This window comes from Manis javanica, chromosome 6 (genome assembly GCF_040802235.1).
Source record: "Manis javanica isolate MJ-LG chromosome 6, MJ_LKY, whole genome shotgun sequence".
NCBI classification, from domain to species: domain Eukaryota; kingdom Metazoa; phylum Chordata; class Mammalia; order Pholidota; family Manidae; genus Manis; species Manis javanica.
Window position 1 is genome coordinate 93467314 of NC_133161.1, and position 27306 is coordinate 93494619.

At 40.7% G+C, this 27306-nt stretch overlaps 1 protein-coding gene across 3 annotated transcripts in view; it reads left to right on the forward strand.

Annotated features, from left to right (window-relative positions):
* POU6F2 (POU class 6 homeobox 2) overlaps nt 1-27306 on the forward strand; it is a 505007-nt gene that overhangs the window by 349664 nt on the left and 128037 nt on the right. For all 3 annotated transcript variants that reach the window (XM_037010901.2, XM_037010900.2, XM_037010902.2), the window contains exon 5: nt 23502-23809. In XM_037010901.2, coding sequence (XP_036866796.1) covers nt 23502-23809 — 308 coding nt within the window. The remainder of the gene's footprint in view (nt 1-23501; nt 23810-27306) is intronic.

Sequence of the window (27306 nt, forward strand, 5' to 3'; positions counted from 1 at the left end):
TTTGACCTTCGAACATCAGTGGTGTTATAAACCCACAAAGGAAATAATAGCTACCGTTTGCTGAGTATCTCAGTATCCAGATACTTTGTCCACAGCACCGTATTAATTCATCCTAACATCCTTGCAGATGGGTATCATTATGCTGGCTCTACGGATGAGGAAACCGAGGCTCAGAGGGATTAAACACCATAGCCAGGATCACTTAGTAGGTGTTACACACTTAAAACCAGGTCTCCAGAACCCATGCCTCTCCACTACACAGGTAAGGAAGTCCCTGGAAGAAGTGAGGGAATGGAGACGGTGAAGGAAACCCCCAACAGGGGCCATGGCCACTGGCTGGGACAGCGACCCCATGCCTATCGGTAAAGGGAACACAGGTGAGGAGATTGCCTCACTCGATACTCCACACTTTTTAAAAAATAAATTTCTTCAGGTTTGCAAACTGAAGGACGTTTAAAGAAAACTGAAGGGCTAGTATAATGTCAAGGTTAACATTTTAATTGCATGAAACACCGGGAAAGCCTACGCTTGTCAATTTTACAAGGTTACCTTTCCTGTACAATGGAAGCTTTTATCCAACAACCATATACGAGTTGGTGACATGACATAGAATGTGACTTACATCAATGGGAGAGTTCACACTCTTTTTTTCCATAGAGCTCCTGCAGAAGGCGCCATCAAGCAACTAAATTGTGGCCTTTTAAACCCTTCCTCACAGATGAGAAATGAACATGTATGTGTCATTTTGTAGTTTTGAATGCACAGGACCTAATTCTCCTGTAGTACATCTGGCCCCTCTGTGCCCAGAGCCCCATTGACTTCAAAGAAGGTTGTGCAGGTGGAATGGCTGATAAGCAGGTGGAGAATGTAGCTCTTTTGGATGATGTGATCACATAACAAAAGGCTGCTGTAACCCTGCAAGAAGGCAAAGTTAAGGTTACTGTTGGAGCCTTAACTCTGAATTCGCTGAATCTAGGGCAATCCAGGTATATAGCCCCACAGTGCAACACTTCACAGTGTTTTACAATGAGCAGAAAGAAAAAAGATCTTGTAAAGGATGGGAAGCCTTTCAGATCTGTGCATTGGATCTAATTTTTTTTTTTGTAATAAGTTTCCAAGGTTGAAAAGTAACTGAGGTAAATTTCAACACATTACACACTTAGGAAAATAACAGCTTTATGTACAAAGTACAGAAGGGATAAATTTCCTTATTTTATACACAAATGGCTACTTACGTTTTCATTTCATAAGACTCAGGAACACACTGGAGGTTGTCATCTGTAAGCACAGACCCATAAAAGACCCTCCTTCTCATAACCAGTCTTGAGATAGAAATACAGATCTGCAGTGTTGCTGAAAATCGCCTCCATTTTCTTAAATATAAATTGAAGATGCAGTCCCCTTATAAAGCAAGACTGATTGTTGTTTTAAATTAAGAGAACCATTCATCAGTTTATACTTTGTGATGCTGAAGGATAATGTTGATTTGCATGTGTCATCACACTAGTTTTGTTCTCCTAGCCGGGAGGAAGGCAGGACTACTGTAACCACCAGTGCTGAAAACATGGATTTGGCTGAATGAAGACAAGAGAGAAAACACACGAGTCAAGAGCCACCAGAGAGAAAGCCCTGCTCCTCAGGCCAGGCCCCACCATCCTCTCCCTTCATCCCCCACCTAAGAGAGGAGTGGGGAGGCCTGAGGAGAGCAGCTGGGACAGGAGGACAAAGACAGGAAGCTGAGAAATGAACTTTTGTGGTCGACCTGCTCTGTGTCCAGGGAAAGGAACTTGCACCTGAATCGGGGAACCGTCAGGAGGATAATCATCCAGGGAAACAGGATACACCCCTCTTTGGGTAGAGTCACCCCCGTGTGTGGTTTTTAGCAGTATCTCTGCTAAAAAGAACAGATATGGAGAAGACGGCAGCGAGTGGATCACCAGGTGGCTGCCCAAGGTTTCAGCTGGCCTCTTTCCCCCTCCTGACTTCCTTCATCAACAACAAGTCTTGGCCCTCAACGGAAGCTCTGAAGGGCAACAAGTCTCTGATAAGTGAAGAAAGAGTCAAGGAAAACCCACTCCCATTACACAGGAGGAGATAGTGACCAGGCGAGGCACGTGCTACACGCAGAGGAAACAGCATTTCCCCCCAGTAAGCTTACCCTGCTTCAGATTTTCCCATAACACTTACCACCTTTCACACATACATAAGGTACCCACTTACTATGCTTACTAACTTTCTGTCTCCACTAGAATGTAAGCTCTACAAGAGCAAATATTTTTGACTGCTTTTATTTCTGATTTTTCTTTAGCACCTAAAATAGGATCTGGCACTTATTAGGTGTTCAATAAATACTTGTATTCATTAATTAATTAATTGTCCATGGATGCATGGGATACAACATTAAATAAGACAAATACCTCAGTGATGTATCTGTGTGGTCATAGGCTATAAAGATATAGCTGGAAGTGGCTACCGTTTTAGATAAAGCTACCTGTAAAGGCAGAGATAAAAACACATATGGGTAGATGTAGAATAAAGGAACAGAATATGCAAAAGCCAAGTGAGGGGTTTATCCTGGAAGAAATAAAGTTTTTAAAAATGGGAAAAAAAACTCCTCTACAAATTAAATGAAAGAGAGCATGAAATTAATGAGACAAGACTTCAAAGAGGTGATGGTAACACTGAGTGAAATTTATAAAGAATTTAGGACCTACTAAAACAAGGTATGAGTCATAATAATACTACTAAAGAATGGATTAGTAAATCAGAAACATCAGTCAACAGAATACACATAGCTGCGAACAGAATGGCACTATAAGTCTATGAAGTGAAAGTAAAAGAAAAAGAACCATAGATTAAAGCAACAAGAAAAGGGAACAGATATGGAGGATGGACAATGATGAGCAAACAAATATAATTGATTTTCCAAAGACAATAGAAGACATAATAGAAAAAAATATCTGGATATGAAGAAAGGGCTGAATCAACATGAAAAAAAAATATGTGTTTGGAGAAATATAATTAAGGTAGAATGCTGCCAAAAGACATATTTTGGTACTGGTACTGAACTTGATGGTTAATTATTCAGGCACATAGGCATCAAAAGGAAGTTATCTAGAAAGATAAATGGTCAGCTGGTCTCCAGCCTCTTCGCAGAAATACTCAATTCTAGGAGATGATGGGGCCAGGTCGATAAAGCATGGAGAGAAAAGTGGCCTAAGCATTTTGTACCAAGCCAGTCACCCAGCATTAAAATCACTGTTATGCAGGAGCCCAGAGAACATGGAACTATTGAAGCCACTCAACAGATGTAGGCAGAGAATCCATCCACTCCCAGTAAGCCAAAGTGCTTACCATGGTTTACAAGATCCCTCACCTCCTGCTTTCCTGTAGCTTTTTGGCCATGCACGGATGCGTGACAGTAATAACCTTCCTAAAGATGGTCTGGATAACCTTCAGATGATCAAAATTAAAACATAACAAAACCCCAAACTTCTGTGGTCTGAAGTACAACACTTCGCTGTGTTTCATAGTGCTTCCATGACTAAGCTGTATGGTACTGTCAGTTTTAGTATCCAGCTTATAGCCAAAGAAAGAAATATTTGCATGTCCCATTCATTGCCAAATGGGGGATAGCTACACATAGGTTAGGACTTTGATGGGGGGAGGCTCACTTTTCTTATTCTATAAACCACCTGAGAGAACCTTCTTTGCATCTGTAAATGTTTCCTTAGCAATTTACAATGTTAATTTTTCCAGAGACACATACAGACCTTGGGATCACTGCGGGAAGGACCTTCCTGGCCTGACTGTAGCTGGGCATTTATCAAGCCACACATGTGGGTCAACCACCAGCAGTTTTTAGAAAAGTTAGAGGAGGTTGCATGTGGCACACAACAAGTACTCAATGAATGATCAGGAAACTTCTGGATTGTGTTAGTTGGTGTCTTCACCTGATAACTCTGTATTGTTAGAAAAATAAATGCCCACGAGTGTATGGACGCTTTCCTCCTCCTCTATCCTTCTGGCAGGTAGTCTTCCTGTACCAATGGCCCCTCATCATAACTACAGGGACAATGCAGCCCTGAACTTCTAGAGGAACACCTTCCCTTTAAGCCTCTTTATTCTGTTTCTTTATCTCCTCCAAGTTCCCCCACTATATCACAGATCTTCTCTTGTGGTCCAGGTTGGAGTCTCCAGCCCTGGGAATAGCAGCGAGTTATGGAGAAAGGAAAGGAAAGAATTAACACTTCTGATGTTCCTACTTCAAGCACGGCCCTGAGTTAGCGGCTTCCATGCCCTATATCGTTTCAGCTTTATTATATCCATTGGAGTCTACTTTTCTATTTTCAATTTCTATTTCAAATTTTTCTATTTTTAATTTGCACAAAAGTAATTATTTCATCCTGTTGATCACTTGTCCTGTGAGGAAGTCCTGCCAGTTAAGGTGGGAGGAGTTGGTCAAGAGCAGGTTGAGAAGGTCCTCCTTGAATTCAAATTCTATTTAACAGTGTGTTTACCACTAATAATAATACTGGGAGCAATATGAGTACCAGCAATGAGGATAGTAACAGTAAGATCAGTAACAATGCCAATAATCATAGGAACAGGAGCAATGAAATAATGGGAATCTTAGAGGTGATATGCCTCTTGATCTATTGACAGGGATCAATATTCAACTATCTTGTCACCATTCCTGTTTTAGATGCTCAAATGGTACCATTTAGGTCCCCAAGTCTATGGTTTTGAATTTATCTTATTGCAGGAACCTCTGAACACTATTAGGGACATAGTGTTTTGATTTCCATTTTAAATTCTAATACTAACAAAGTGATTGTGATCTTATTCATAGCTGCATTTGACACTCATCCCCACCAGATCCAGGGACTCAAATGAGAAGATTTGACAACAAAGAGGCAGGATCTCAGGTAATGGGGCTGAGAAATGCCTAAGAACAGAGCTTGGCCCCAGGGCCCCTTTGAGCTCCTGGCCAGTGCCCACTACTGGTCACAGTGTGTGTCATGCTACAAGGGTGGGGGGCAAATGAGATCGCCTCTAATTCAATAGCTGGAAAACTGACATTCAGTCAGCTGGACCTAGAAATTGGCTGCCACGTGGCTGGCACTCTAATGGCTTATAAGCCAGCACATACCCAGAGAGAGCAGCAGACCTTTCTAATGTGAATGCTTCCTTAACATATGCAGATATCCTTAATATCCCTGATTGGCTTGGGAGCAATCACAGTGCCTGGAACATGGTAGGCACTCCATAAGTACATGTCGCCTGAACAAATGAAGATATATACACAATTCAGTTTTTGTGCCAATAATATTTTTCAGCTTTAATAATTTATGGTCAGAAGCTAAGAGATAATCCATTACCATGGGGATTTTTTTCACTTTCTTGTATTATCTTTGACAAAAAAGCTATTTAAAAAGAAATTTTTGGAGGCCTTTCTAATTGCTTTACTCATTTGATCATATGTTTACAGGGATAGTAACTATTAGATTAAAGCTGCCTCTAGAATTCTAAACCAATAAAAGACTCCCCTAGGTATAAGCAGTTATTGGTTCAAAATATATCCAAAATACACAGATAAACAATCAAACCTTTTCCTCTGGTACACTTGAGCAAATGATTTAAGGTCTTTGGGTCTCATTTTCCTTATTTCTCAAAGGCAAGGTTGGGTTTGATAAGTTCTAAAGCCCCTGACAGCTCCGATTCTTAGACATTTGGCAGAAGCCTAGCAGAGGAATCCTCAAATTGGAAGTCACTCCCTCACTGTGGTTGGACTTTGCCCTTCATTTTCCCTTTCTCATCACCCTGACTCTCACACCAGTAGAAACACCTTCTTTTCTTGCCACTTACAGCTGGTTTTCTCTCTCTTTTCTTCCACTAATCCTATTGCTGTCTAATGGTTTGTAAATAACTCCAAAGAAATATACACTCACATGTGTCAGTGACCTGCAGGCTGTCTGCACATGCCACCAAACTGTTAGATTTTAGAGAGTAAGAAATATGCCTGGGGGTTTGTGGGACCATAGGTGCCAGGAACACGACCGCAACCCTGTAAAAGCTGGTGCCTCTCAAGTCTGGACCAGCTGCCTCCTGCATCAAAAGTTTGTTTAAAAGCAGCCAGTTCCTCAGCCTCTTTAATAATCTGTGCCTTGGCCCAGTTATGCACTGTAGTGTCTGATGTCGCCACCACAGGATCACCTTAAGCCCCCATAACACAGTGAGATTGCACTGGAATATTTAAGTACGACCCTAGCAAAAGTTCACAGAGTAACCTCCCCTAGTATGACTTATACTTTGAGCTCACCCAAAACGACTGTCCATGTGGCAGAGAGGCCGGTAGCTCTTCCCACCTGGGAGGTCCAGAGCACCACAAAGAGTTGTGGAGGCCTGACCCAAGAAAATGAAAACCAGCAAGGGGCCAAAGTTCCCTCTACCACCTGTAGCCCACCTTCCATGCTCTGAACTCTGTCTGAAGACCTACCTCTCACCATCAATGGACACCATCAAGGGCCCCATGTTTCAGAGAAAGCCAGGTGCCCTTCACCCCAATCTGCAGCCTGATCCCCCAGCAGTTCTCAGCCTTGGGTAGATATCCATGCATGGACTTCAGACAGGCCTGAAATCCCCCTAAAATATTACGTTAAATTTACAAATATATACATATCTATTAGGGAAGGGTATATATTTTTTATCAGATTCTTGAGTGGTTCATGATCCAAAAGGTCTTTTCACAGCCTGGAAGTCTCAACATGGTCTCAACAAGGACAATGATGTTCTAAAACAATACAATATGCCCAACAACTATAAAAGATATACATACATACATAAGCAGGTGTCATTTCATTGTGCCTATTATCTGTTAAATGGGAGCAGATGAGTCTGCAAAGAAAGATAAGCTGGGTTTTGAAAGAAGTATAGGGTCATGACAGAGAGAAATGGGGAGAAAGGCCATTACAGAAAGTGGAACAAGCATAAGCAAAAGACGGGCACAGGACAGCCCCTTGTGGTAGGAAACGAGTGCAAGTTCAGCTGGAACGGGGGCTGCAAGTTGGAGAATGGTGGGCTCTGACACCATAAAATGGGGTTTTGGCTAGGGTGTGAATAGTTTTCATGTGAAGGGTGAGGACATACTTATTTTGGAGAAGTAGGGAAAAGGTGAAAATCAATGAACAAAAGACATATTAACGTAACAAATGACACTGTATCATGATTGGCCATTTGCATGTCTGTTTCCCAGATCCAATGGGAAGAAACTGCAAGAAAGCAGAATGAGAGTCTAATTCATGTTCCTACATCCTGCATATTCCCTGGCACATGGGAGGTGCTTCATAGCTTTTAAGAGTAGGGAGGGAGGATAGGTAGAAAGGAAGGAAGGCAGGAAAGTGTCAGAGAAAGAGAGGAGGAAGGGAGACGGGGACGGAGAAAGAGAGGCAGAAAGAGGAAGGCGGAGCTGTCCCTTATGATATATATATATATATATGTATATATATCAGAAGAGAGAACAGAAGGTTCTTACATCGTCCAGGCAAGCAAGAATGAACAGGCATAAGTAACTTACATTTATGAGATGCTGTGTTTCCGTGAAATTCAAATTCTCATTGTCCACTAGGCAGCTCTTCTGCTACCTGTTCAGGATTTGTATTTAATGTTTTAATTCTTTGTAAGTAGAAAGGACTTGTAAGTGGTCTTGTCCCAATACTGTGAATTCCCAATAGAGTGTCCCAGCATTCTGAGGATTTGTGCTCATCCAACCTCACTTTTGCCCACTTTCCCTGAATAGAGCATGCATGCTGATGGTGAGGAGCTGAGTGCAGCCATGGAAAGAGGGGATAGGAACTGGCTATTGGGGCCCCTGTATCTGCACTGCAATCCTGCCCTCCTACCACCTGCTCACTTAATAGGGCAACGCAATCACTATGCCTGGCTGACTTTCACATCCTACTAGACCAGACTTACTAAAAACCTGACCTTCAACTCAAACCCTCTTATTCCATGTGCTCTATGATGTTTCTCCCCAGATGGGGTGGAATTTAGGTCAACCTGGGGTTGTGATGACATTTTTCAGTCCTCTAAGATTATGATTTAATCTGTCCATCTCAGACCCAGCTGAAGCATTTTTCTGTTTTTCCAGGTAACCTTTCAGGGCATTCTAAGCTTGTCATTTCCTCACATTTTATATACATATTTCATGCTGAATTTCTATAACACACCTTCAAGTCCTGAATCCATAAATACTCATTCACTCCCTCCATGAACTCTTGTTCATAAACAAAATTATTCTATAGAATTTTTAGGACATGGCTCCAGATGTGTCAGGCTGGCTGCCTTTGCCTGTAAAGTTATAGAAAAGCAACACAGGAATTTGACTTACTTTTTTTATAAATCTGTAACACTCCCCAAAGTTGATTATAGATCCTGGCATGCTCAGAGGTCACACAACTCATACGTAGTCTCCCAGAAACCTGAGCAGGGGACTGCTTTAACCTCAAGAATTCTCCCATGATATTTCTCTTCTCTTGTGAGCCAAGCCAGATCAAGCACATGGCACAGGGTAAGAAGAATAAGATAAAGTTCACAAGTGGCAAATCAAATTACAGAGCCCTGCAATTGTCATTTTTCAATCATTTAGTGAACATCTACTATATGCAGGTTTTGCTGAGAGGAGGCAAGATGATCAGAAGCAACCAAAGACCTAACTAAAGCATGGTCACCCTCTGCAGAAAGCTATCTGCTGAAAGAGGCAACCAGGCGCCCGTTATTCATCACAGTGCTGGGCACCACAGGAATGTCCCCTTTGGCTACAGGGCACCCAGCCCCTGCTGGCAGGACATCATGTGGCCAGGCCTTCTGGATTTTATTTTCTTAAAGAAAAATGGACAGTGCCTATTTTATGTAGACCCTCCGAGTTTTTTAACCTTGTTGACCAGTTCAAACTTTTCTAAAGCCCTGTTTGTGTAAATTGTGTCAACCCATGTATCACCGGCTTCTACCTGGGAACTAGAAGTGAAAGTTCTCAGAGGGGTAGAATGAGTCTGAAAGTGGGCTAGACTTTTCCATTTTCATTCTCTGGACTATCGAAACTGTCATGCTTTCTTTCTTTTAAAGCAGTATAATCCTATCTGTGTTTTAGAAAAATAATTCTGGTGTCAGATGGGCATTTGACACATGCCTTTACAACAATTGTTCAATTAATGAATGAGAGAGAGAGCAGGCAAGGGAATAGATTAGAGGCCTTTTAATAGGCTCTTTCAATGATCCAGACAGGGTGTAATGAGGTTAAACTTAGGAAAATGGAAATGGAGAGAAAGTAATAAATACAGAAACTATCCAAAGGCAGAGTGACACCTCTGAGGCAGTCACTAATGCTGTTCACCAACTTTCTCTGCTTTCCTCCTCTCTGGGAGTTGCTCATACAGGACTTCCTTGTGCCCTCAAGGTTCAGTGGTGCCATGTGACTACTGCTGGCCAATGAGCTGAGAGAGAAAGTATGGGGTTACTTCCAAGCTCAAGCATTTAAAAGCTCCTGAAAAGCTCTCTCTCCTGACATCATCCCAGTCATGTTCAAACAGTGACGGCTCCATTGGCTTAGACACCTAAGGTCTGCAATGAGTTAGAATCCCCTGCCAACTTATGATGACATGAAAAGAAATAAACTGTTGGGCTACAGCACTGAGATTGTAGGGCTGCCCAGGACCACAGTATAACCTAATCTATCCCTACTGATAAATTTGTGTTTGCCAGTTCTGTCCAGACTGTATTAAAAAAGTAAAATTAATTCTACTATACTTCCCATTAGCAAAATCAACCAGGCTGGCAGAAATAAATGAGACATTTACAGAAACACTTGTACCCTTATAGGTGATATAACCATATTACATGCTAACCTCAATAAGCCTCCAGCATATATTGCTTTTTATGAATTGTTTTTTCCCAAGACTCTTTTTTGATAACCTTTTTCTTCCACTAGGGTTATCATTAATGTAATTAGTTATTTAATTAAAACTATTAGTTGTCTTCTCTTTAACTTATTACATATGAAAGCTTAAAATGAATAATGTAACTTGAATGACTAATTTGCACATCAATACAACAACCAGATAAACCATGCAGTACATTCCTTGTCCTAGCAAAGAATTCTACTGTAGAGATAGAAAGAGAAAGTAAAAGTGAGAATAGTAATAATATTTATGATATAATGCATATGTATTATTTTACATATGTAAATAATATGTGTATAATATTTTAAATATTAAACATTTTGCTACCCAAAGTCATTTTATAACAGGTTTCTTTTCAATGAATCTGGAATGGAATTGCAGATCTGGCAGGGGTATATTTTTAATTCCTATGTTTCAAAATATAAAAGTAGATGTAGCTTAAAGAAAGTATTTTCATTTACCTTGAAATATAGCAAAATGTTTACTATTTAAAATATTACACACATAGTATTATATACATAAAATCATACATACACATTATATCATAAATATTATTACAATTGTCACTTTCACTTTCTCTTTCCATCTCTGCAGTAGAATTCTTTAGTAGGATAATTTATATAGTGCATAGCTAATTTGGTACATGCAGGCCAAGCAAAGCTAGGATACACATGTTCCTAGAATCATCTCTGAGTTTAGATTTCTTCCTCTATAACATGAGAGGATATACATTTCTCAAGAAATAAGCAAGAACCAATGAGGGAAGATCTGTAAAGCTCTTTGGCAACCCTGAAGTTGTTGTATAGGAACAAAATTGAATTACCTGTTTAGGGAGTTTAAAGTTCAGCCTAGATAAGGAAGGTTTATGGTGATATGAGGGAAATTAAAGAGAGGAGAACATAGTCAGATTCTTAAAAAGAAATCTCTTGCTATAGTACCTTCTAGCATCCACAGCCTTCTAAAGGAATCAGCTACCACATTTTTGTCACATAACTTTTTTTAATCTCAACTGACAGATCATTGGAGAATAACTGTCGGGAATAATCCCCACACTGGCAGAGGGGATGGATTAAATCAACCATGAAACTAAGCACTGGCCCATGTGTCTATAGCCTAAAAGAAATTTGAGTTAACACAGGACTGTGTTTAAACCAGACACAGTGTCCCCTGAATTGCCTGTAATATTTACTACTGCAAATGTCCATTTGAGGGGAATGCAAATGCTGATGCTCTGAAAACCAGTGTACATCTTGCTTTGTTTGATAAGTTTTAAGGAGTTATGTTATCATTTTATTAGCATAGCAATGTAAAATGAGCACACTTCTTCCCTTTCCCCATATCCATATCTTCATTTTTAGTGAATGTGACTTCAGTTCTATCCTAAAATTCAAAGATTTCCCTGGAAAAAACATGCTTGATAAATGTTATCTATAATTTTAAACCTTTTAACCTCCAGTTAAAAGGTAGATTGGCCTTCTGAGACGAGGTCACCAAGGATGTATATAACTGTTTTTCACATTTATGGAGTGAAAATAATGGGATGGAATGGTTCATTAGTGTTTCTTTGAGCTGCTCCTTGTTTCACCTAAATGTATTTTCTGTCATTAAACTAATAGGGCATTAGGAAGGAAGGGTGGCATAGTCACTGTTGTACATTCATCTCAAACCTCTCAAAACAAAACAAAGCACACCCCTGATTGTCCATATATTGGAGAATGAGCAAAGCATAAGGAACTGACACCCAAGGACAGTCTCATTGCTTTGGCCATATTCTTCACCAAGCCTCTGCCAAGCTCTGGAAGAGAAGGAAACCAGTTGTCATGGGAGGGTTGGGATACACTAATGGTACATTTGGTCTCATCTGCCAAACAAATGGACTGCAATTTGAGAATTAGTGTCTCTATATACAGTCTATGATTCCCTGTAGGCTGTGGAAAAATCTATCAAGTAAAATCAAGGAACACATAGAATCTATCCACCAGAATTTAGTCAAAATGCACATTCAAATTCCAGGAGTTCTCATTTGATAAGCTATTAACACCTGAAGAAGACTTGAAAATCTGATGGAAAAAGGTAGGAGGGGGTTATTTAAGCCTTTTTTGTGAAAAAAGGTCTTATTTTTAAAGCCTAGTATTAATAGAAGTACATTCTTCTTGCTCTACTCATGCTATATGCTCATTTGTGTAGCAGAATACCTCTGTCAGGTTCCTCACAGCTACAAATCTGTAACAATGACACTTGGCTTTTCCAGTCCCTGGGGATGGTTCAGCCAGTCTCCAGATTATCCTAGTTTAGAAAACTCCAGCTCTGGTTTCCCACCTTTGTATGCCTCAAGAACCTTTTTTTATATTTCTTTCTCCTGTCATTCTGTATTATCTTAAAGGCTTTGCCTTCAAGACAACTGCATTTGTTAAGAAATGTATATGCATATGCTCCTCTTAATACCTATTTACATTTTCAGTCAAAGGTGTTTGTTATACTTGCTTAACACTTCTCTTCAGCATGAATTAATGAGTTTCACCACAGTGACTAAACTTAATTACAGATTAATCCATGCAGCCTTATTAAGAGTGTCCATCAACTAATAAATGGATAAAGAAAATATGGCATATATATATAGAGAGAGAGAGAGCATATATATACAATGGAATATTACTCAGCCATGAGAAAGAAGGAAATCCTGGCATTTGCAACAATGTGGATGGACCTTGAGGGCATTATGCTCAGTGAAATAAGTTAGAGAGAAAAAGACAAATACTGTATGATTTCCATTAAATGTGGAATCTCAAAATAAAAAAATACATAGGTATAGAAAACAGACTGACAATTGCCAGAGGAATAGAGTGGGGTAGGTGAAATGGTGAATGGGTAAAGATGGTAAAAAGATACAAACTCCAGTTGTAAGTCCTAAGGATGTAATGTATAGCATGGCAACTATAGCTAACAGTACTGTAACGTGTATTTGAAAGTCACTAAGAAAGTAAATCTTAGAAGTACTCATTACAACAAAAAAAATTATAAACTGTGTGTGGTGATAGATGTTACTAAACATTGAGATAGTCATTTCAGAATATATACATGCATCAAATCACTATGTTGTACACGAACTAATGCAATGTTTTATGTCAATTATTTCTCAATAAGAAGAAAAATAATTTCATTAAGCTTATTTTGTATTAAAAATAGCTCATTACTTCCTCCAGAGACCTAATATATAAATATATAAATCATATATTTATAAATTATATGTATATGTGTGCACTTAAACATTGTATATATGTGCATTATATACATATACATTTCATGTATGTATATAATGTATATATGTACATTTTGTGTATATATGTAAATATGCACATTATGTGTGTTAATGTGTGTATATATATACACTTTGTTAATATGTACATTACACATATCATATATCTGTAGATATATTCATTATATACATACATTGTGTGTATATATGCTGCATATATGTATACTGTGTGTATGTGTACACACATAATTCCTTCGTCTATAAAATGGTCATGCTTGGCTACAGCAGACAGAGACACCTTCAGGTTACTCCTAAATGGATTCCTCACAATATTAGTTCCACATACATACGACTTTGGGTCCAAAAAAAGCAAGATGACGGGGTTCCCAAGTCAATGAGTTTGGTCAGTGTTGGATGAAAAATGCTAATCAGGTTTCTTTAATGCTGAAATTCTAAGTCAATATTCTAATGCTTATTATGGATTTCCTAAAATAGAATATGACATGTAGTATGTCCCAAATTACTTGACCATGAAACACTTTTTTACATGGGACATACCTGAGGCCTAGCTTTCTGTGTAACGATGTTTGAGAACATTTCTCAGGCTATCAGGAATGAATGTCTATTTTGGACTTTTCAAAAGAAGGTTCATGCCACAGTTGGTGTCATCGATGGAGCACAAAAACCGTGAACTTGTTCCCATCCAGAGTCTAGATCTCAGCCTACGTACTGTCCTAGAATGGATCAGAATATCATGATGCTGACTTATACCAAAAGAGACAGATTTATAAAACCAGAATGTCTGTTTTAAATTACAAAGAGGAATAAAATTGTCAAGGGGACCTAATATGGTTGTCCTTTAGCCAGCAATATCTCTGCATATAGAAGGATAATTCCATGAAAATCCTTATGTTGGCAGAGTTCAGGTGAATGTGAATACAAAATTAGGCATTTCAATGATTCAAAGGTACTATGGCCACATATATCTCCAGCTATATATATATATCCATACCGACCACCTGGCCTAAATAGGTCATGGCCTCAGACCACTGTTCCAACCCCAGAATTGGCTTCTGTAATGGGACTTTTTCTGTGCTTCCAGTAATAAATAACCTGTTTGATGGGTAGTTACTTTCTATCAATATGTTAAAACTCTCTTCAGTTCAAGACTTTCAATGGAACTGAGCTCTCAGCACTGTGAGAACAAGACCCTTTTCTGTTTTTTTCTATCATCTATCAACAGTGCTCTGTTCAATAATTACATTAACAGAGTTTTTGGAGCCTGGAACCACCTGTGTCTTTAATTTTCTCAGTGTTAGAGATGTAGATATAGATATATCCTTATTTGATATGATTATGCTTTGACCAACCCATCATAGACAAGCTCCATGGAAACTCATATCTTGCCACTCCGAGGGCATTTCTGAGTAACTTAATGGGCCTGCTACATAGTATAATTGCCTCTGATAGTAACTTGTAAATACTGTACTTTGGTTCTTAGAAATTGCTTTGATTCTTGGGCACTAAAGTCACTTCCCCCTTACCAAGAAAAGCTCCTAAGTTTAGGCCCATACATGAGGCCCATGACTGACTGGCGTAGGAATGAAGAGAGGGGGACTTTGGGACAGGATAAACTCTGAGGTGCGGTTTGTGCTTCACAGGCTCCCTGGGTGAGGATAAGACTGGGACCTGCTCCCTCTCTCAGCCCTGACTGGCTTCTTGCCCTTGCCTATCCTTACTCCCTTCCTGGTTTCTTTTAGAAATCCTTCCTTAATAAATCATCTGCACTCAAATCCTTGGCTCAGGGTCTGCATCTGGGGAAATTCAACTTAGGGCACTGACTTTTTAAAGTCGTTTTGAGGACTGATGATAAAATGAATGTGAAGTGTCAAGGGCATAGAACAGTGCCTGACACATAAGTAGTACCTATCATCATACAAGATGTAGGCAAAATTTTGAGACTGATTTTTTAAAAAGTATTTGTCAATATAATGCATACATGTGGTTAAAAACCACTTCAGTACAGAGTGCTTATGAAGAATGATGCCTAGTTCTCAGCTATAGTCCTCCCTACACTCAGGACTACTCCCCCAAGGCAATCACATTTAGCCATTTCTGGTTTGGGCTCTAGGGTTCATCTCCATATTTATAAATACTTTCCATTTACCTCTGTCTCTTGATTTATTAGCTTGATATATCATCTGTTCATTTCGTGCTATAGTGTATGAGAGTTTAACTCAATTACAGCATCTCCCACCTTCTCTTCCTCCTTTCTCCTAATAGAGTGCAGTGATATTTTTAGTTAATTTTGTAACATTAAATAGTTTATTAAATCCCCATTTGTTGAGCTGACTGTGAAGGCATCTCTTGATTCCCCACTTAGTGCTCTGGTTCTTACTTCCCCTCTACCAACCTTTCACTTTCACATTGTCAAAGACAGTAGCATTTATGTTCTTATTAAATTTTCATGTCATATTAATGGATTGTTTCAAAAATTGGAAGGCAGTAAACACTCTTAACCTTAATATGGCTTCCTTCTCTGCAGAGCCAAGAAATATGCTGTAATCAGAAATTTTTCTTGATCTGGATTTTAGTGCCACTCAAAGAAAATATTCAAATAGATTATCTGTTCATACTCCACCAAGCGCACAGTATCATGCCACATCTTATTGCACAGCTGGGTCATTTGTTTGTTTCTTTTATTGTTTCTTATAATACCATAGTTTTTTTCTCTTGTAATGTTTGTTTTGCCTGAAGTATCTTATTGCCCATGCTTTTTTTTTATTGTGAGAAGAAATGTATACCTTCTTTAGTAAGTGGCTACCATCTCCCAGATTCTTACTTTCCTGTAGCATTTTAATATGTTCACTTTTTCTTCTGAGAGCTCAACAGGTGCTCGCTCTAATTTGAAACAGCTGCTTCTTTTCTAGATTGTGGCCTTCCCAGACAGCTTTTGATTTTCCTGAAGTTTCCAGTTTCCTTTATTTTTGTCTGTATTCTCAGATTCTTCCAAGATCTCAAATATTTTCTCACTTCTATGGAGTCTTTCCTTTAACTGGAGAGATTTTATCTAGAGCCTTGTATTTATACTGCATTCTGGAAGGGTGCTCTCTGGAACTTCCAGACGGCTGTCAGAATGGGCTTCCTTGCATTGCTCTCCTCCAGGGCAACACATACTGCTTCTTGGATCCTGAATCTTTCTCTTTCCTGGTTCACCACCTTATTTTGAGGAAGTACCTATTCAACTGCCAAAGAAAAAGTATGTAAAAATAAGACATGTAAGTCTTTGCTAATTCCAAAATGAGTCTTACTCTGCTCTTACTGTTGACAGACAGTTGAGCCATTAATAGAATCCTTGTCTAGGGATCATTTCTTTCAGAACTTTGAAGACACTGACCCACTGATTTTAACTATATAGTTTTGCTGATGAGAGGTATGATGCCAGTTTGATTCATGTTTCTTCGCCGATGGCCTTTTATTTGTCTCTGCAATCTTACAGGATTTTTAAAAAATCCTTGGTGTTCTGCAATATCAGGGTGTGAACCTTTTCTCTTCCACCTTGATCAGCTTTCAGTAGGAAGCTGGAATGGATTTCCGAGGGCTTGGAAGAGTAATGGAGAGCTCAGAGTACTGGGGTGGTATTGTGAATTTACTGAATTTTATTGGGTAAGTGAGAAGAGAAGGACTTTCCTTGGAAGTGCCCACATCTACCTTGGGAATCCTAATTCTTAGATAGCTGTTTTCAGTTCTATAGAGAAGAACCTTCTCATTATTTTCCTGAGAGTTTAGGCCTAGCTGTGGGCCATTCTGCAGACAGGGGATGATGAGAGTGCAGCTGTTTCATAGAAAGGCCTCAGCAAATCCCCCTGGGAATTCAGGGGGGACTTGCCACCTGATTCCTCAGCCTCTCTGGCACACTGCTAGGCAGGTGCAGCTGCCCTTGGGGGGCCCATGCCACAACTTTTTCCCTTCACTTTACAGTGGGCACTCACTCTTTGCTTGTCACCTTCCATATCTCATGGAGCACCTGCGAACTAACATTACATCTCACACTTAGTGCTTCTTAAACTACTTCAACCACAGTCTTTCCAAATAATGTCAATAAAGGCAGTAATGGGTGGTGAATTGCCCTCATGTCAAAAAGGGGCTAAAGAATACTGGAAGATTCTCAGTGTCTGTTTTCTCTACTTTCTGACTGGAGGCTTTGTTTCAATTCTTTTTCTTCTAATGGAAGAACAGACTCATGTTTTGAAAACAGTATTTTCAGAATTATGGAGATGGATAAGCAAACTGCTCTGGTTGACAGCCAAGAGAATAGCCACCCCTCCTATCCGGGCTGCTGGGTGCCCCAAGGGCAGTGGCTCAGATTCTCTGGGGTGGTGCTTCCCAATGCAGATTTTGTCCTGCTCTGTGGGATCCACTGTCTAACAAGCTCCCCAGGTGATTCTGGCCCACAATTTGAGATTGGCTGCTACAGTTGGTGAAAACAACCAACCTAAGAAAGAAGTGTGGGTGGTTCAGGCAATACCTGGAAATTCTTAAGGATCTTCTAATTGCAAGGACTTTTCCCTTTGTTTTCCCCTGATGTCTCAAGAGATCCTGAGATTTCTGCCTTACATGCAAAAGAAACAAATAACAGATTAATGAGATGTATATAAATATTTCTGGAGCTGATAACAATGACCTCATGTGAGATGGTTACACATCCTAATCTTTGAAGCAGAGATGATTTTGCTTGTTGACATTTTGCCAAAAATAAGGGCAAATTTCTCAGAAAGTTTTGGCTTTCTTCCCTTTTTCAGTACCCCCAGTCTCCAAAAAACACTATTTGCCACCAACTTTGCAAAGCTTCTGTCTTCTGGTGCCAGCTAGGGATGCCCTTAATGAGGGGCCCAGAGAGGTCCCTGACCTGCATCTTTGCCTCAGCTACCTTAGATGCTAGTACTTCGGGGATAGGGGAAGGGCAGAATCCAATTTACCAACTCAAATTCCTCTGGTTTGATTGTTCTGCATTCCATTTTTCCTTCTAGAAATTTTAATAGGCAAACAAAAGTGAAGAGTAAATGCAGAGTAAAGGAGGCAAAGGCTACATCGGAGAGCCAGGTCTCCTCTTTGGTGTCCCATGAGCATAGTGATTTGCAATACTGGTCTGATCAGGGAGTCATTGTCCCCAGTTAAGGACAAATCCATCTGCAGAACTCAGAGCTGCCACCTGACAATACTCTAGAGACAATACTCAGAGTTCTGTGGACAATGAAAGCTGCTACCCCACTCAGTTACTTCTCTTAAAATGTCACCAAGCTGAGCAGAGTGCCACTGCCACTCAATATCTAAGGGTAGAGGAAACCATCCCTGACCATCAAAGCAAACTTGTGACATGAAAAAAGTGTACCCTTCCACTCACACCTCTCACCTCCCTTCCTGCAGCCCCGTATCTCCATTCCTGGTAATAACTCATGGCTCACACTCAAATTAGCATCTTTATCCCCAAACACACATTTACATTTCATATCATCAGGCTTTAAAAAATGTTTTGCCTGCAGCAGGACAGAAGTTCAAAGGGTTCACACTTTCCCAGGAGCTGAACAATTCATTGCTGAGCAGATGCCTTCAAATTAGCCTCTGAAGCTGGGTACTTGTACCACCTCTTCTCAAAGCAGGGCTGTGGAAAGTACCCCGTGTGAGTGGTTATCTTTATCCCAACCTTCAAGAGGAAATAGGTTGCCCCGTCTGTCCATGTGATTCTGTTATGTTACAAGGCTTTGGGAAGTAGCAGACCTAAGATTGAGTCATCCATAGCATTCACTAGCTGTGTAACCTTGGGAAGGTCACTTGCCTTTCTGAGCCCAGTTCCATACATGTAACATGGTAATGACATCATCTATCCATGTGGTTGTCTTGGGTAGCTAAGTCATTCATACTAAATGAAAGTACTTTAATTTGGCTTATTTTGAACCCAAATTGCCATCACTGTTCTCCACCCACTCACACAGGGTGTCCAGCTTCCAAGTATTCTCCAGCATTTCTGGAAAGGACACCTCTGTGCTCACTAATGAGTCCATGTGCACTTTGATAGCAGTCACATTGCTCTGCACTACAAGACCTGTGTGTCTCCAGTGAGCAGGCGCTTCCCTCCCTGTGCCACATGGTGCCCTGCAGCCCTGCCCACATCTCCCCAATCCCATCCCAGTAGGAACAGCCTTTGAAGACAGCTGCCCTTAGCCCTCAGGACCACAGAACCACGAAGAGTGGAAAAGATTGCTCTCTGCCCTTGTGGCATGCCAGCGCAGTACAGCCTGGGGCCCATTGTGTGCATATAGAGATTCAGCTCATTATCATTATTTTAGTAAATTCAGAGAGCGTGAAATTAACCATTTTAACCATTCTAAAATGTGCAATTTGGTGGCATTGATTACATTCACAGTGTTGTCCAACCATCTAGTTCCAGAACTGTTTCATCACCCCAATGAGAACCCCCATACCTGTTAACAGTCACTCCCCATTCCTCCCTTCCTGCAGCCCCCGGCAAGCACTGATCTGCTTTGTCTCTACGGATTTGCCTATTCTGCACATTTCATACAAACGGAATCATACAATGTGTAGCCTTTGGCATTTGGCTTCTTGCACTTAGCATCATACTTTCAAGGTTGCCCTTTTGTTTTTGGTGTTTTCTCTCCGTAGGACCAAGTTTGCACCAGGGGACTGGGCTGGGGATGGCTTTGAATGGCCATTATCAGCATGGTCTTGTCAGGATTCCTGGTCACTTTCAGTGAGATGCCCTGATTGCTTAGACCTTACTCTCTGCAATTTGTTTCTGTGGGGTTACTCTAGTTCCCAGACATGCCCAGGGGTGTGTAAACATCAGCAGTGAATAATAAATAGCTCGTCCTCCTTCCCAGCAGGCTCTCAAACCCAAACCACCAGCTTGCCAGATGTGCACACATATGCCTGAACCTGAGAAGTTCAAGAAAATGCTGAAGTTGACATCCCAGCTACAGTGGTTATAATAGTATGATGTTGTACTTGGCGTTAACTTGGTGTTAGTTGCTGTGAGGGTATTGCTAAGAATCTCATGCCTTCTTTAGCTTTTGAGTACTATTTTTGCTTTCTGTGAATCCTATGGTGTTTCCAAAGCCTCGCTAATAAATATTAGATATGTTTGCATTTTTCCAGAATCTCTCATGGACTTGCTCTTCATACACAGGTATACATGATACTTTTACTTTCCATTTCCTTGCCTTGGAAGTAGTCTTATATAAATCCTATCTAGAATAATTCTGATACCTCTGGTGGTTTATGCATATAGTTTCCTGAGGATACCTTTAACAAAGATTAAGGGATTTTTTTTCTAATTTACAGTTGCCATATTTCTGTAACAGACAACTAAACAAATGGAGAAATGTAGGATTCTTGTCTAGACCTTCATCATATTAAATTATTTATTTGGGAAGTTACGAGCCACTGATTTTGCCATAATGTTCTCTTCTCTCTTGGAAATGAACTCGATAGAATTTTGTTTTGTGTTTCTTTTTCAAAATTGTTAAGTTTCAAAAATTTTTAATTTCCTAATGTAAATGTCTATGCATCTCTTTTTCTTTTATAGTTACTCTTATCATAGTTAAATCTTATATTCATCATTGGCCTACATAGTGTGTAGTAACCAGACATAGAGGAAACAATCATAAAAGGATATAAATACTAGAGAAGAAAGTAAAATATTCAGTCTTCCATGCAGAGAGTCAGAGTTTTACCCCCAAAAATCATTTCATCAGCAAACATTCCTAGTTCAAATATGTCCTTGAACCTTCCTAACGTGTGTCCATATCTCAGTATGCTTTATACAATGAACCATTGAGAGGCTCCATATTTTAACTTTTTTTTTTTTACTTTTGCTTTCATATTCCTGGGTAGGTGGCTTTGGTGTTTTTTAGACCAGAGTTACATTCTTATACAACCCTTCCTGCTTTTCTTTGCATCCAATACATACCTGACATATTTTATTGCCCATCATTTTTTGCTGGCAGATGCTGAAGTAGTTTATGTAACTCAGAGAGGTTTAGTTTAGGCTAATGCCTTCCCAGGCAAGCAAGCTGGTTATGGGAAAGAAACAGCCAAGAAATGTGAATTCACCAACATAAAGGAACAAAGACATGTTTGGGACATATCATTAGAAGGTTAGGGTCCACTGCACCTACCCATCTGCCAAGATCTATCTGCCAATATTCCCCAGTCCTTCCAGTTTCTAAATGCTGATTTAGATAAATGCTTTTCTAACCAAAATGAAACAGTATGGTATTTAAGTCAACCATGAAAATAAGCACTGACATATGGGCCTCCCCCCACCCCCACCCACCTGAAAGAAATCAGGACAGGCTTGATTTGCATCAGGCAGGAGGCCAGATGCACTCACATTCCCAGTCTGTAACTCCAACAAAAGCAGAGGTCAGGACCCTCCAGATTGCAGAAGATCCTGGGGAGGTCAGAATGGAGCTGAGCTCCCAGATCATCAATAAACTGTGATTTTGTACAATAGGAGCAGGGAAGGTAGGAGAACAGCGAAAACCAGACCATTCTCTTAAAGCCCCAATAAGTGGGAGGATGACTGGGTACTTTTTTATTTAGACTTTCTTTTTTAGAGCAGTTTTAGGTTTGTGGCAAAAGTAAGCAGAAAGTTCAGAGTTCCCACTGACTGGGTATTTTCCAGTCTTCTCTCATCTACACCATCTCTTTCTCCAGAGTCCCAGAGGGCTGTGGATTCACAGGACACACACTGGACTGAGTGTTTGAACGGACCTAGAGTAATTCATTGACCGAGTGAGGATTTATGCCTGCCTACCTGTGCCAACATGGCAGCCTTACATGGTACCAGAATTGGTATTTGGTGTCCCTGGGAACTGTCAAGCTATCACGTCACCAAGACAGCTATGCTTTGCTTTCTACAGCCCTGAGTATATATTTAAAATCTGACTGACAGCCAAAGCTAATTGTGAGTGATCCACCGTCTATCACATTCACAAGATAGGCTCCACCCTCTCTCAGGTCTAAGGCCCATTCCCCACATTGTCCTTCAGAAATATCACCCAAGACATGCCTATCATCTGGGTGGTTCTCCAGCCTGGAATATCCTCTCCTCCTTCCTTTCAAGGTATCGACATTCAGTCACTTGAACCTTCTCTTTTCTCATTCTACATCCTCCATGAATGCCTCCTTGGTCTCTGTAGCCCAGGGAAGACTTTTTAATGTTGCAAACAGGGCTGATTACCTATAGAAATCTTGTCTAATTCTAGATAGGGGAAGAGCAGGAAAACATTGCATTCAAGGCTTATGGGTTCAACACTGATCTTCATATTTATTTGTAGGCTTTCAGACTGAGATTCAGGCAAAGGAGGAAGTAAACTTGTAGCAGTTAGATGATTCTTTGGCCAAATTCTTTTCCTGCTGCAGAAACTGTCCAGTGCTAGATGGGCATATGAGAACAAAATCTGTGTGCTCCACATTAAGACGGCTTGTCTCACCAACTCTTAACTTTTCATACAACAAGGAAATCTTGAAAGATGGTTTCGTTCTCTCAGATCCTGGCCCATCCTTGAGGTATTGATGGGTCTAGTCACCACACTGTACAGTTCACAGTCACCCCCTGTAATCCTTCCAGTGTGGGGGTTCTCTTTGCTCAACAGGCAAAAAATTCAGACTCAGGCTACTGACTCTGAAAAACGGAGAAGCATGTACTACCTTTGAATTTTGCAGAGGCAGGGGGAGCCAGAAACTTGAAACTAAGATGTCTAAGCAGGTTGGCAGGCGTCTGAAGTACCAAGAGGAAGTGACACATTAATGGCATTGATGATGCAAAGGCGATTATAAACTGAGTTTTCTGTTCTTAACTCCAGTCGAGCATGTGCCACAAGCGTCAAACGGATTGAACTTTGAAAATCGAAATCAGGTCTTGAAAAGCATATGTGTATCTCCCAAGCAGTGCGGAAAGGAAGAATTAAAATGTCCGAAGTTTCTTCTATTTCTAGTGCAGTGCCTTGGTTTGGGCTGCTCAGTGCCTTTGGAAGGAATGCCTCACGTGTGCATCCCAGTTCTCCCCATGTTTTAAAATTTCCCCAAGAGTGCCCTTTTTCTCCCCCGGTGCCCTACAGCCCTCCTAAGCCCCAGAGAGCTTCAGGGGCGGAGAGACAACCTTCTAACGCGTGGCCTTCTGAGCTGCCCGGCACAAACTGTCCACGACGGCACGAGAGGTTTGCTCGGGTTCCTTCCAACGCCGCGTTGCCTTTCTTTCCCTGCAGCTACCTCATCCCTGAGCTCCCAGCTCCAGCAGCTCCAGCAGCTCCAGCAGCTTCAGCCGCCGCCGAGCAGCCAGCACCCGCTGCCCGCCCCGCAGGCGCCCCCGCCGGGCCTGCCCGGCCCGCAGCCCGCGCCGCCCCAGCAGCCGCCCGCCCCCGCGCCGCAGCCCCCGCAGCCTCCGGGCCAGCCCCACCCCCAGGGCCGGAGCCAGCCGTCTCCGACGCAGACGAGCGCCAGCCCCCCTCAGAAACCCAGTCCGCCTCCGGGACACGGCCTCCCGTCGCCGCTCACACCGCCCACTCCTCTGCAGGTAGGCCCCGCCCCGCCCCGCGGGCCCAGGCCCTCTGCGGGGCTCGTGCCAGCCCCAGGGCAGACGGCCCCGCAAAACCTCGCGCTCTGCCGCATCTAATCCAAATGGATCTTCCAGACACGGGAAAGGGGAGGCAAATAGCGGGCAGCTGGGGATGCATGTAAACGAAACAAATAGAAGCCCATTGATGTTGCCCTCCAATGGATAAATGTTATGTGTTTCCTCCTGTGCGAGGCCAACCCTGTAAGTGCACTTCTAGCCTGTAATAATTCCACTTTATGATACTTTTTGAAGGCAGCAAAGATAGCATCCAATTAAAATTATTACTAGCACAGTTTTGTAGCCCCGTGGAGAACTGCATCTCCTGTCCATGAGGCATGGTGGTTATTTCTCTATATTATGAATACAACAGTCTTACCTTAAGTACTTTGTGCTCTTTTGTTTCTATTTTTCTGAAGACTCTCTGGGGTTAGGAGGGTACAAAATTTAGCCCCAGTCTTATGTCCCAGATTCCAACCATTACATGGACTAACAAGTACTCTAAATTCATCCCAAGAGCCTCAACAAACACCCATCCCTATAAAATAATACAGCTTCTGTATTATTATTTTATTACTGTGAGGCCGAGGACCTCAGAAATAGGTATCCAGGCTAATTATGAGAGCTTATCTTTAACCTGCTGTCATTGAGGAGGAAAGTACAGCAGCATTCAGGAATATATAACTTTAAAGTTCAGAAAACCATTCTTAACTTAGGTACCTTTAAAATAAAGTAGCTTCAAAACATAGTGACTGTAATGTCAGCACATCAGATCCAGAAACTAATAGCTCAGTTTTTGACTTATATAATAATGTTTCCCCCCATAAGATTACAGGTCATTTAGCATATTTGTAGCACAGGGACAAAGTCCAACAGAGTGAGCAGCCTGTGCACGCATTTCCAGTGCCAACTGACCGCCCTCCCTGATGCTGGGGCACACAGCCTTCCACTACCATAGTGGAAGGATGGCATCCTTAGGTCCAAAGTCACCATAGATTGGCACACAGGCAGAAAGGCAAGTGGATCAGAGATGTAGTATTTTAGAACTGACTTTGTTACCCCGTAACTTTGTTTCTATGCCCTTGAATTCTCCATGTTGGCCCAAAGCTTTCCTGGAAATGAAAACATTTGGGTGGGGTGAGTAATTGTGTTTTCCCTGGCACTTGGGTCACAGCTACTTTCAATCTGAACATTTTCCCCAAGTCAGGTTTGAAGATGTATTTTCAAAAACCATCCAGTATGAAACAATGTAATCCCTTCGACATGGGACTTAAATAAACACAGGCTAAAAAAGTTTTCATTGTACACTTGACATCTACAAAGAAAGCAGACATAATCAAATTTACAAAACGCATAATTATAGCAATCCTAATGTTTTGAGCATTTGGAATGCAATTCCATTATTCCAAAGAATGCTTTTAAGAGCAATTAAATTAGATGTACCTACACACCAAGTGATTAAATACTTCTGTCTGAGCCATCAAGATGGGTGAAATTACTAAAGAGAAAACTTGCCCTGTTCTGAGGGATGAGAAGACTTAGCTCTGTACCCAGTTATTGTCTATAGTCTAGTATTTGTTACAGTTGAATGACGTCTTTGAGCTCTGTGGACGTAAGCCTTCTCTGAACACGTCAGCATCTTATAAATCTCTATGGGCCAATGAAAGACAAGTATAGACAACTAATTTGAACGGCTCTGTCAACAGGACTTAAGATGAGGTGAGCACTCATCCTTGTGGAAATAAATTCTATTTGGAGAATTTCCAGAAGTTTTTCTGTTGCTTTCCCATGGAAGTCCAGGGACTGTTTTGTTTTGTTTTTGCAACAGATGAAGGCTCAGAGCCACATTTCTTCTTTAACCCTGAGACAATATTCATACTTTTTACTGTTGGAGTTTTGACTTATAAACTTAATAAATACATATGTAGGATAATACTCTAACTTCTTCTGTAAATCTAATGGATGTGAATCTAATGGAAGGAGTGATTTGATAAAACTTTCAAAAACATTACTGGGTAGGTAGAGAACTAATTTTGGAATAAATACGTATCAGTAGGAATAAAAGGATTTTTTCCCAATGTAAAGGAAAGGGAGAATTCCTTGATACTGAAATATATTTTCTACACTAGATGAAGGATATTAGAGTTTATGGAATATGGAATGTCTGGACTTTTTAAAAAGAAAACTAACTTAAAAATCTTCAAAGCTGTTTAACTCTCAAAGGTAATGGCCTTTATGAACTAGAATAACATGTTCTAATTTGAAGACTATTAAGGAAATAAAGATCAACTAAATTCATATATAACAGCCTAAACTCTATTTTACAATTCTTTATTTTCATGTGGACTTTGTCTTTTTATATTATTTTAAATCTGTCTGAGAGATATTAATTTACAGCTATGAAACTTAGATTGTCAGGCAAAGCCAGTAAGTAATTCAGGAGGTGTCTGTAAAAAAAAAATAAAAGTAAAAAAAAATTGAAGGATAATAATTATTTCTAAAACTATATAGATACTGTCATGGCTTCAGAAAAAGATAAAAAATGGATGTAGCTGATGTAGATATATTTGGGTGAGGTCATGTCTCAAGATGAAAAAAAGAATTTAATAGGGCTGGCAAATAGGCTAAAATTCTCTAAATAATTGTAAGGCTTTTCTCTAATATTACAATATAACTTTTTCATTCTTTTACTCAATTCCATAAAATGGATTGCCTTCACAAAGCCAGATTGCTTCAAGACAGATATGAATAAAGTTATTATCACTTCAAAGACTAATTTTGATTGCTCAAGACGATAGGAGAGCTGGCGGCCTATAGTGGATGCCAGAAGCTGGCCCAGGCAGGGAGTCTGATCTTGGAATTTGGATTGAGACTCAAGACCCATCACCCATGACTTCTTGCTCAGGAGGGATGAGGAGAGAAGTTCCAAACAGGGATCACAGGCACGAAAGTCCTTAGGGGGCAGGCAGTCAGTATAAACAAGTAAAGCAAACTTGGGTTTAAAACCCAAAGTCCCATCTTGAAAAACAGTGGTGGGACAACCAGAATGCTCCTGAGAGCAGAATTTAAACCTTAGGTTCCAGGAGGGGTCTTAGTCCAGACTCATTTTCTTCTAACCCACCAGCCAAAGGCTACACCAGACTCTAACACTAGAAATAGCGTGTTGGGTAGGATCAAAAACATAAATGGAAGTAACTCTGGGTAAAAGGTATGGCTTCATCATGCCTGGGTAGAAAAAAACAGTGTACAATTCCAAGTTCAATATATAATTTTGATCAGATAAAGAGCCCACAAGGATGAGCATGGTAAAATACCTCCTCCTCATGACCTTTGAGGTAACTCTTCTTGAGACCCTTCCCTGGAAGTTTTTATTTGCACTAGGGAAATTCTAAACATTGTGTGAAAGCCCTAATGGGGGCCTGTTCATGAGTGATCTGGAGCTGAGCTGGGTCTGGTGT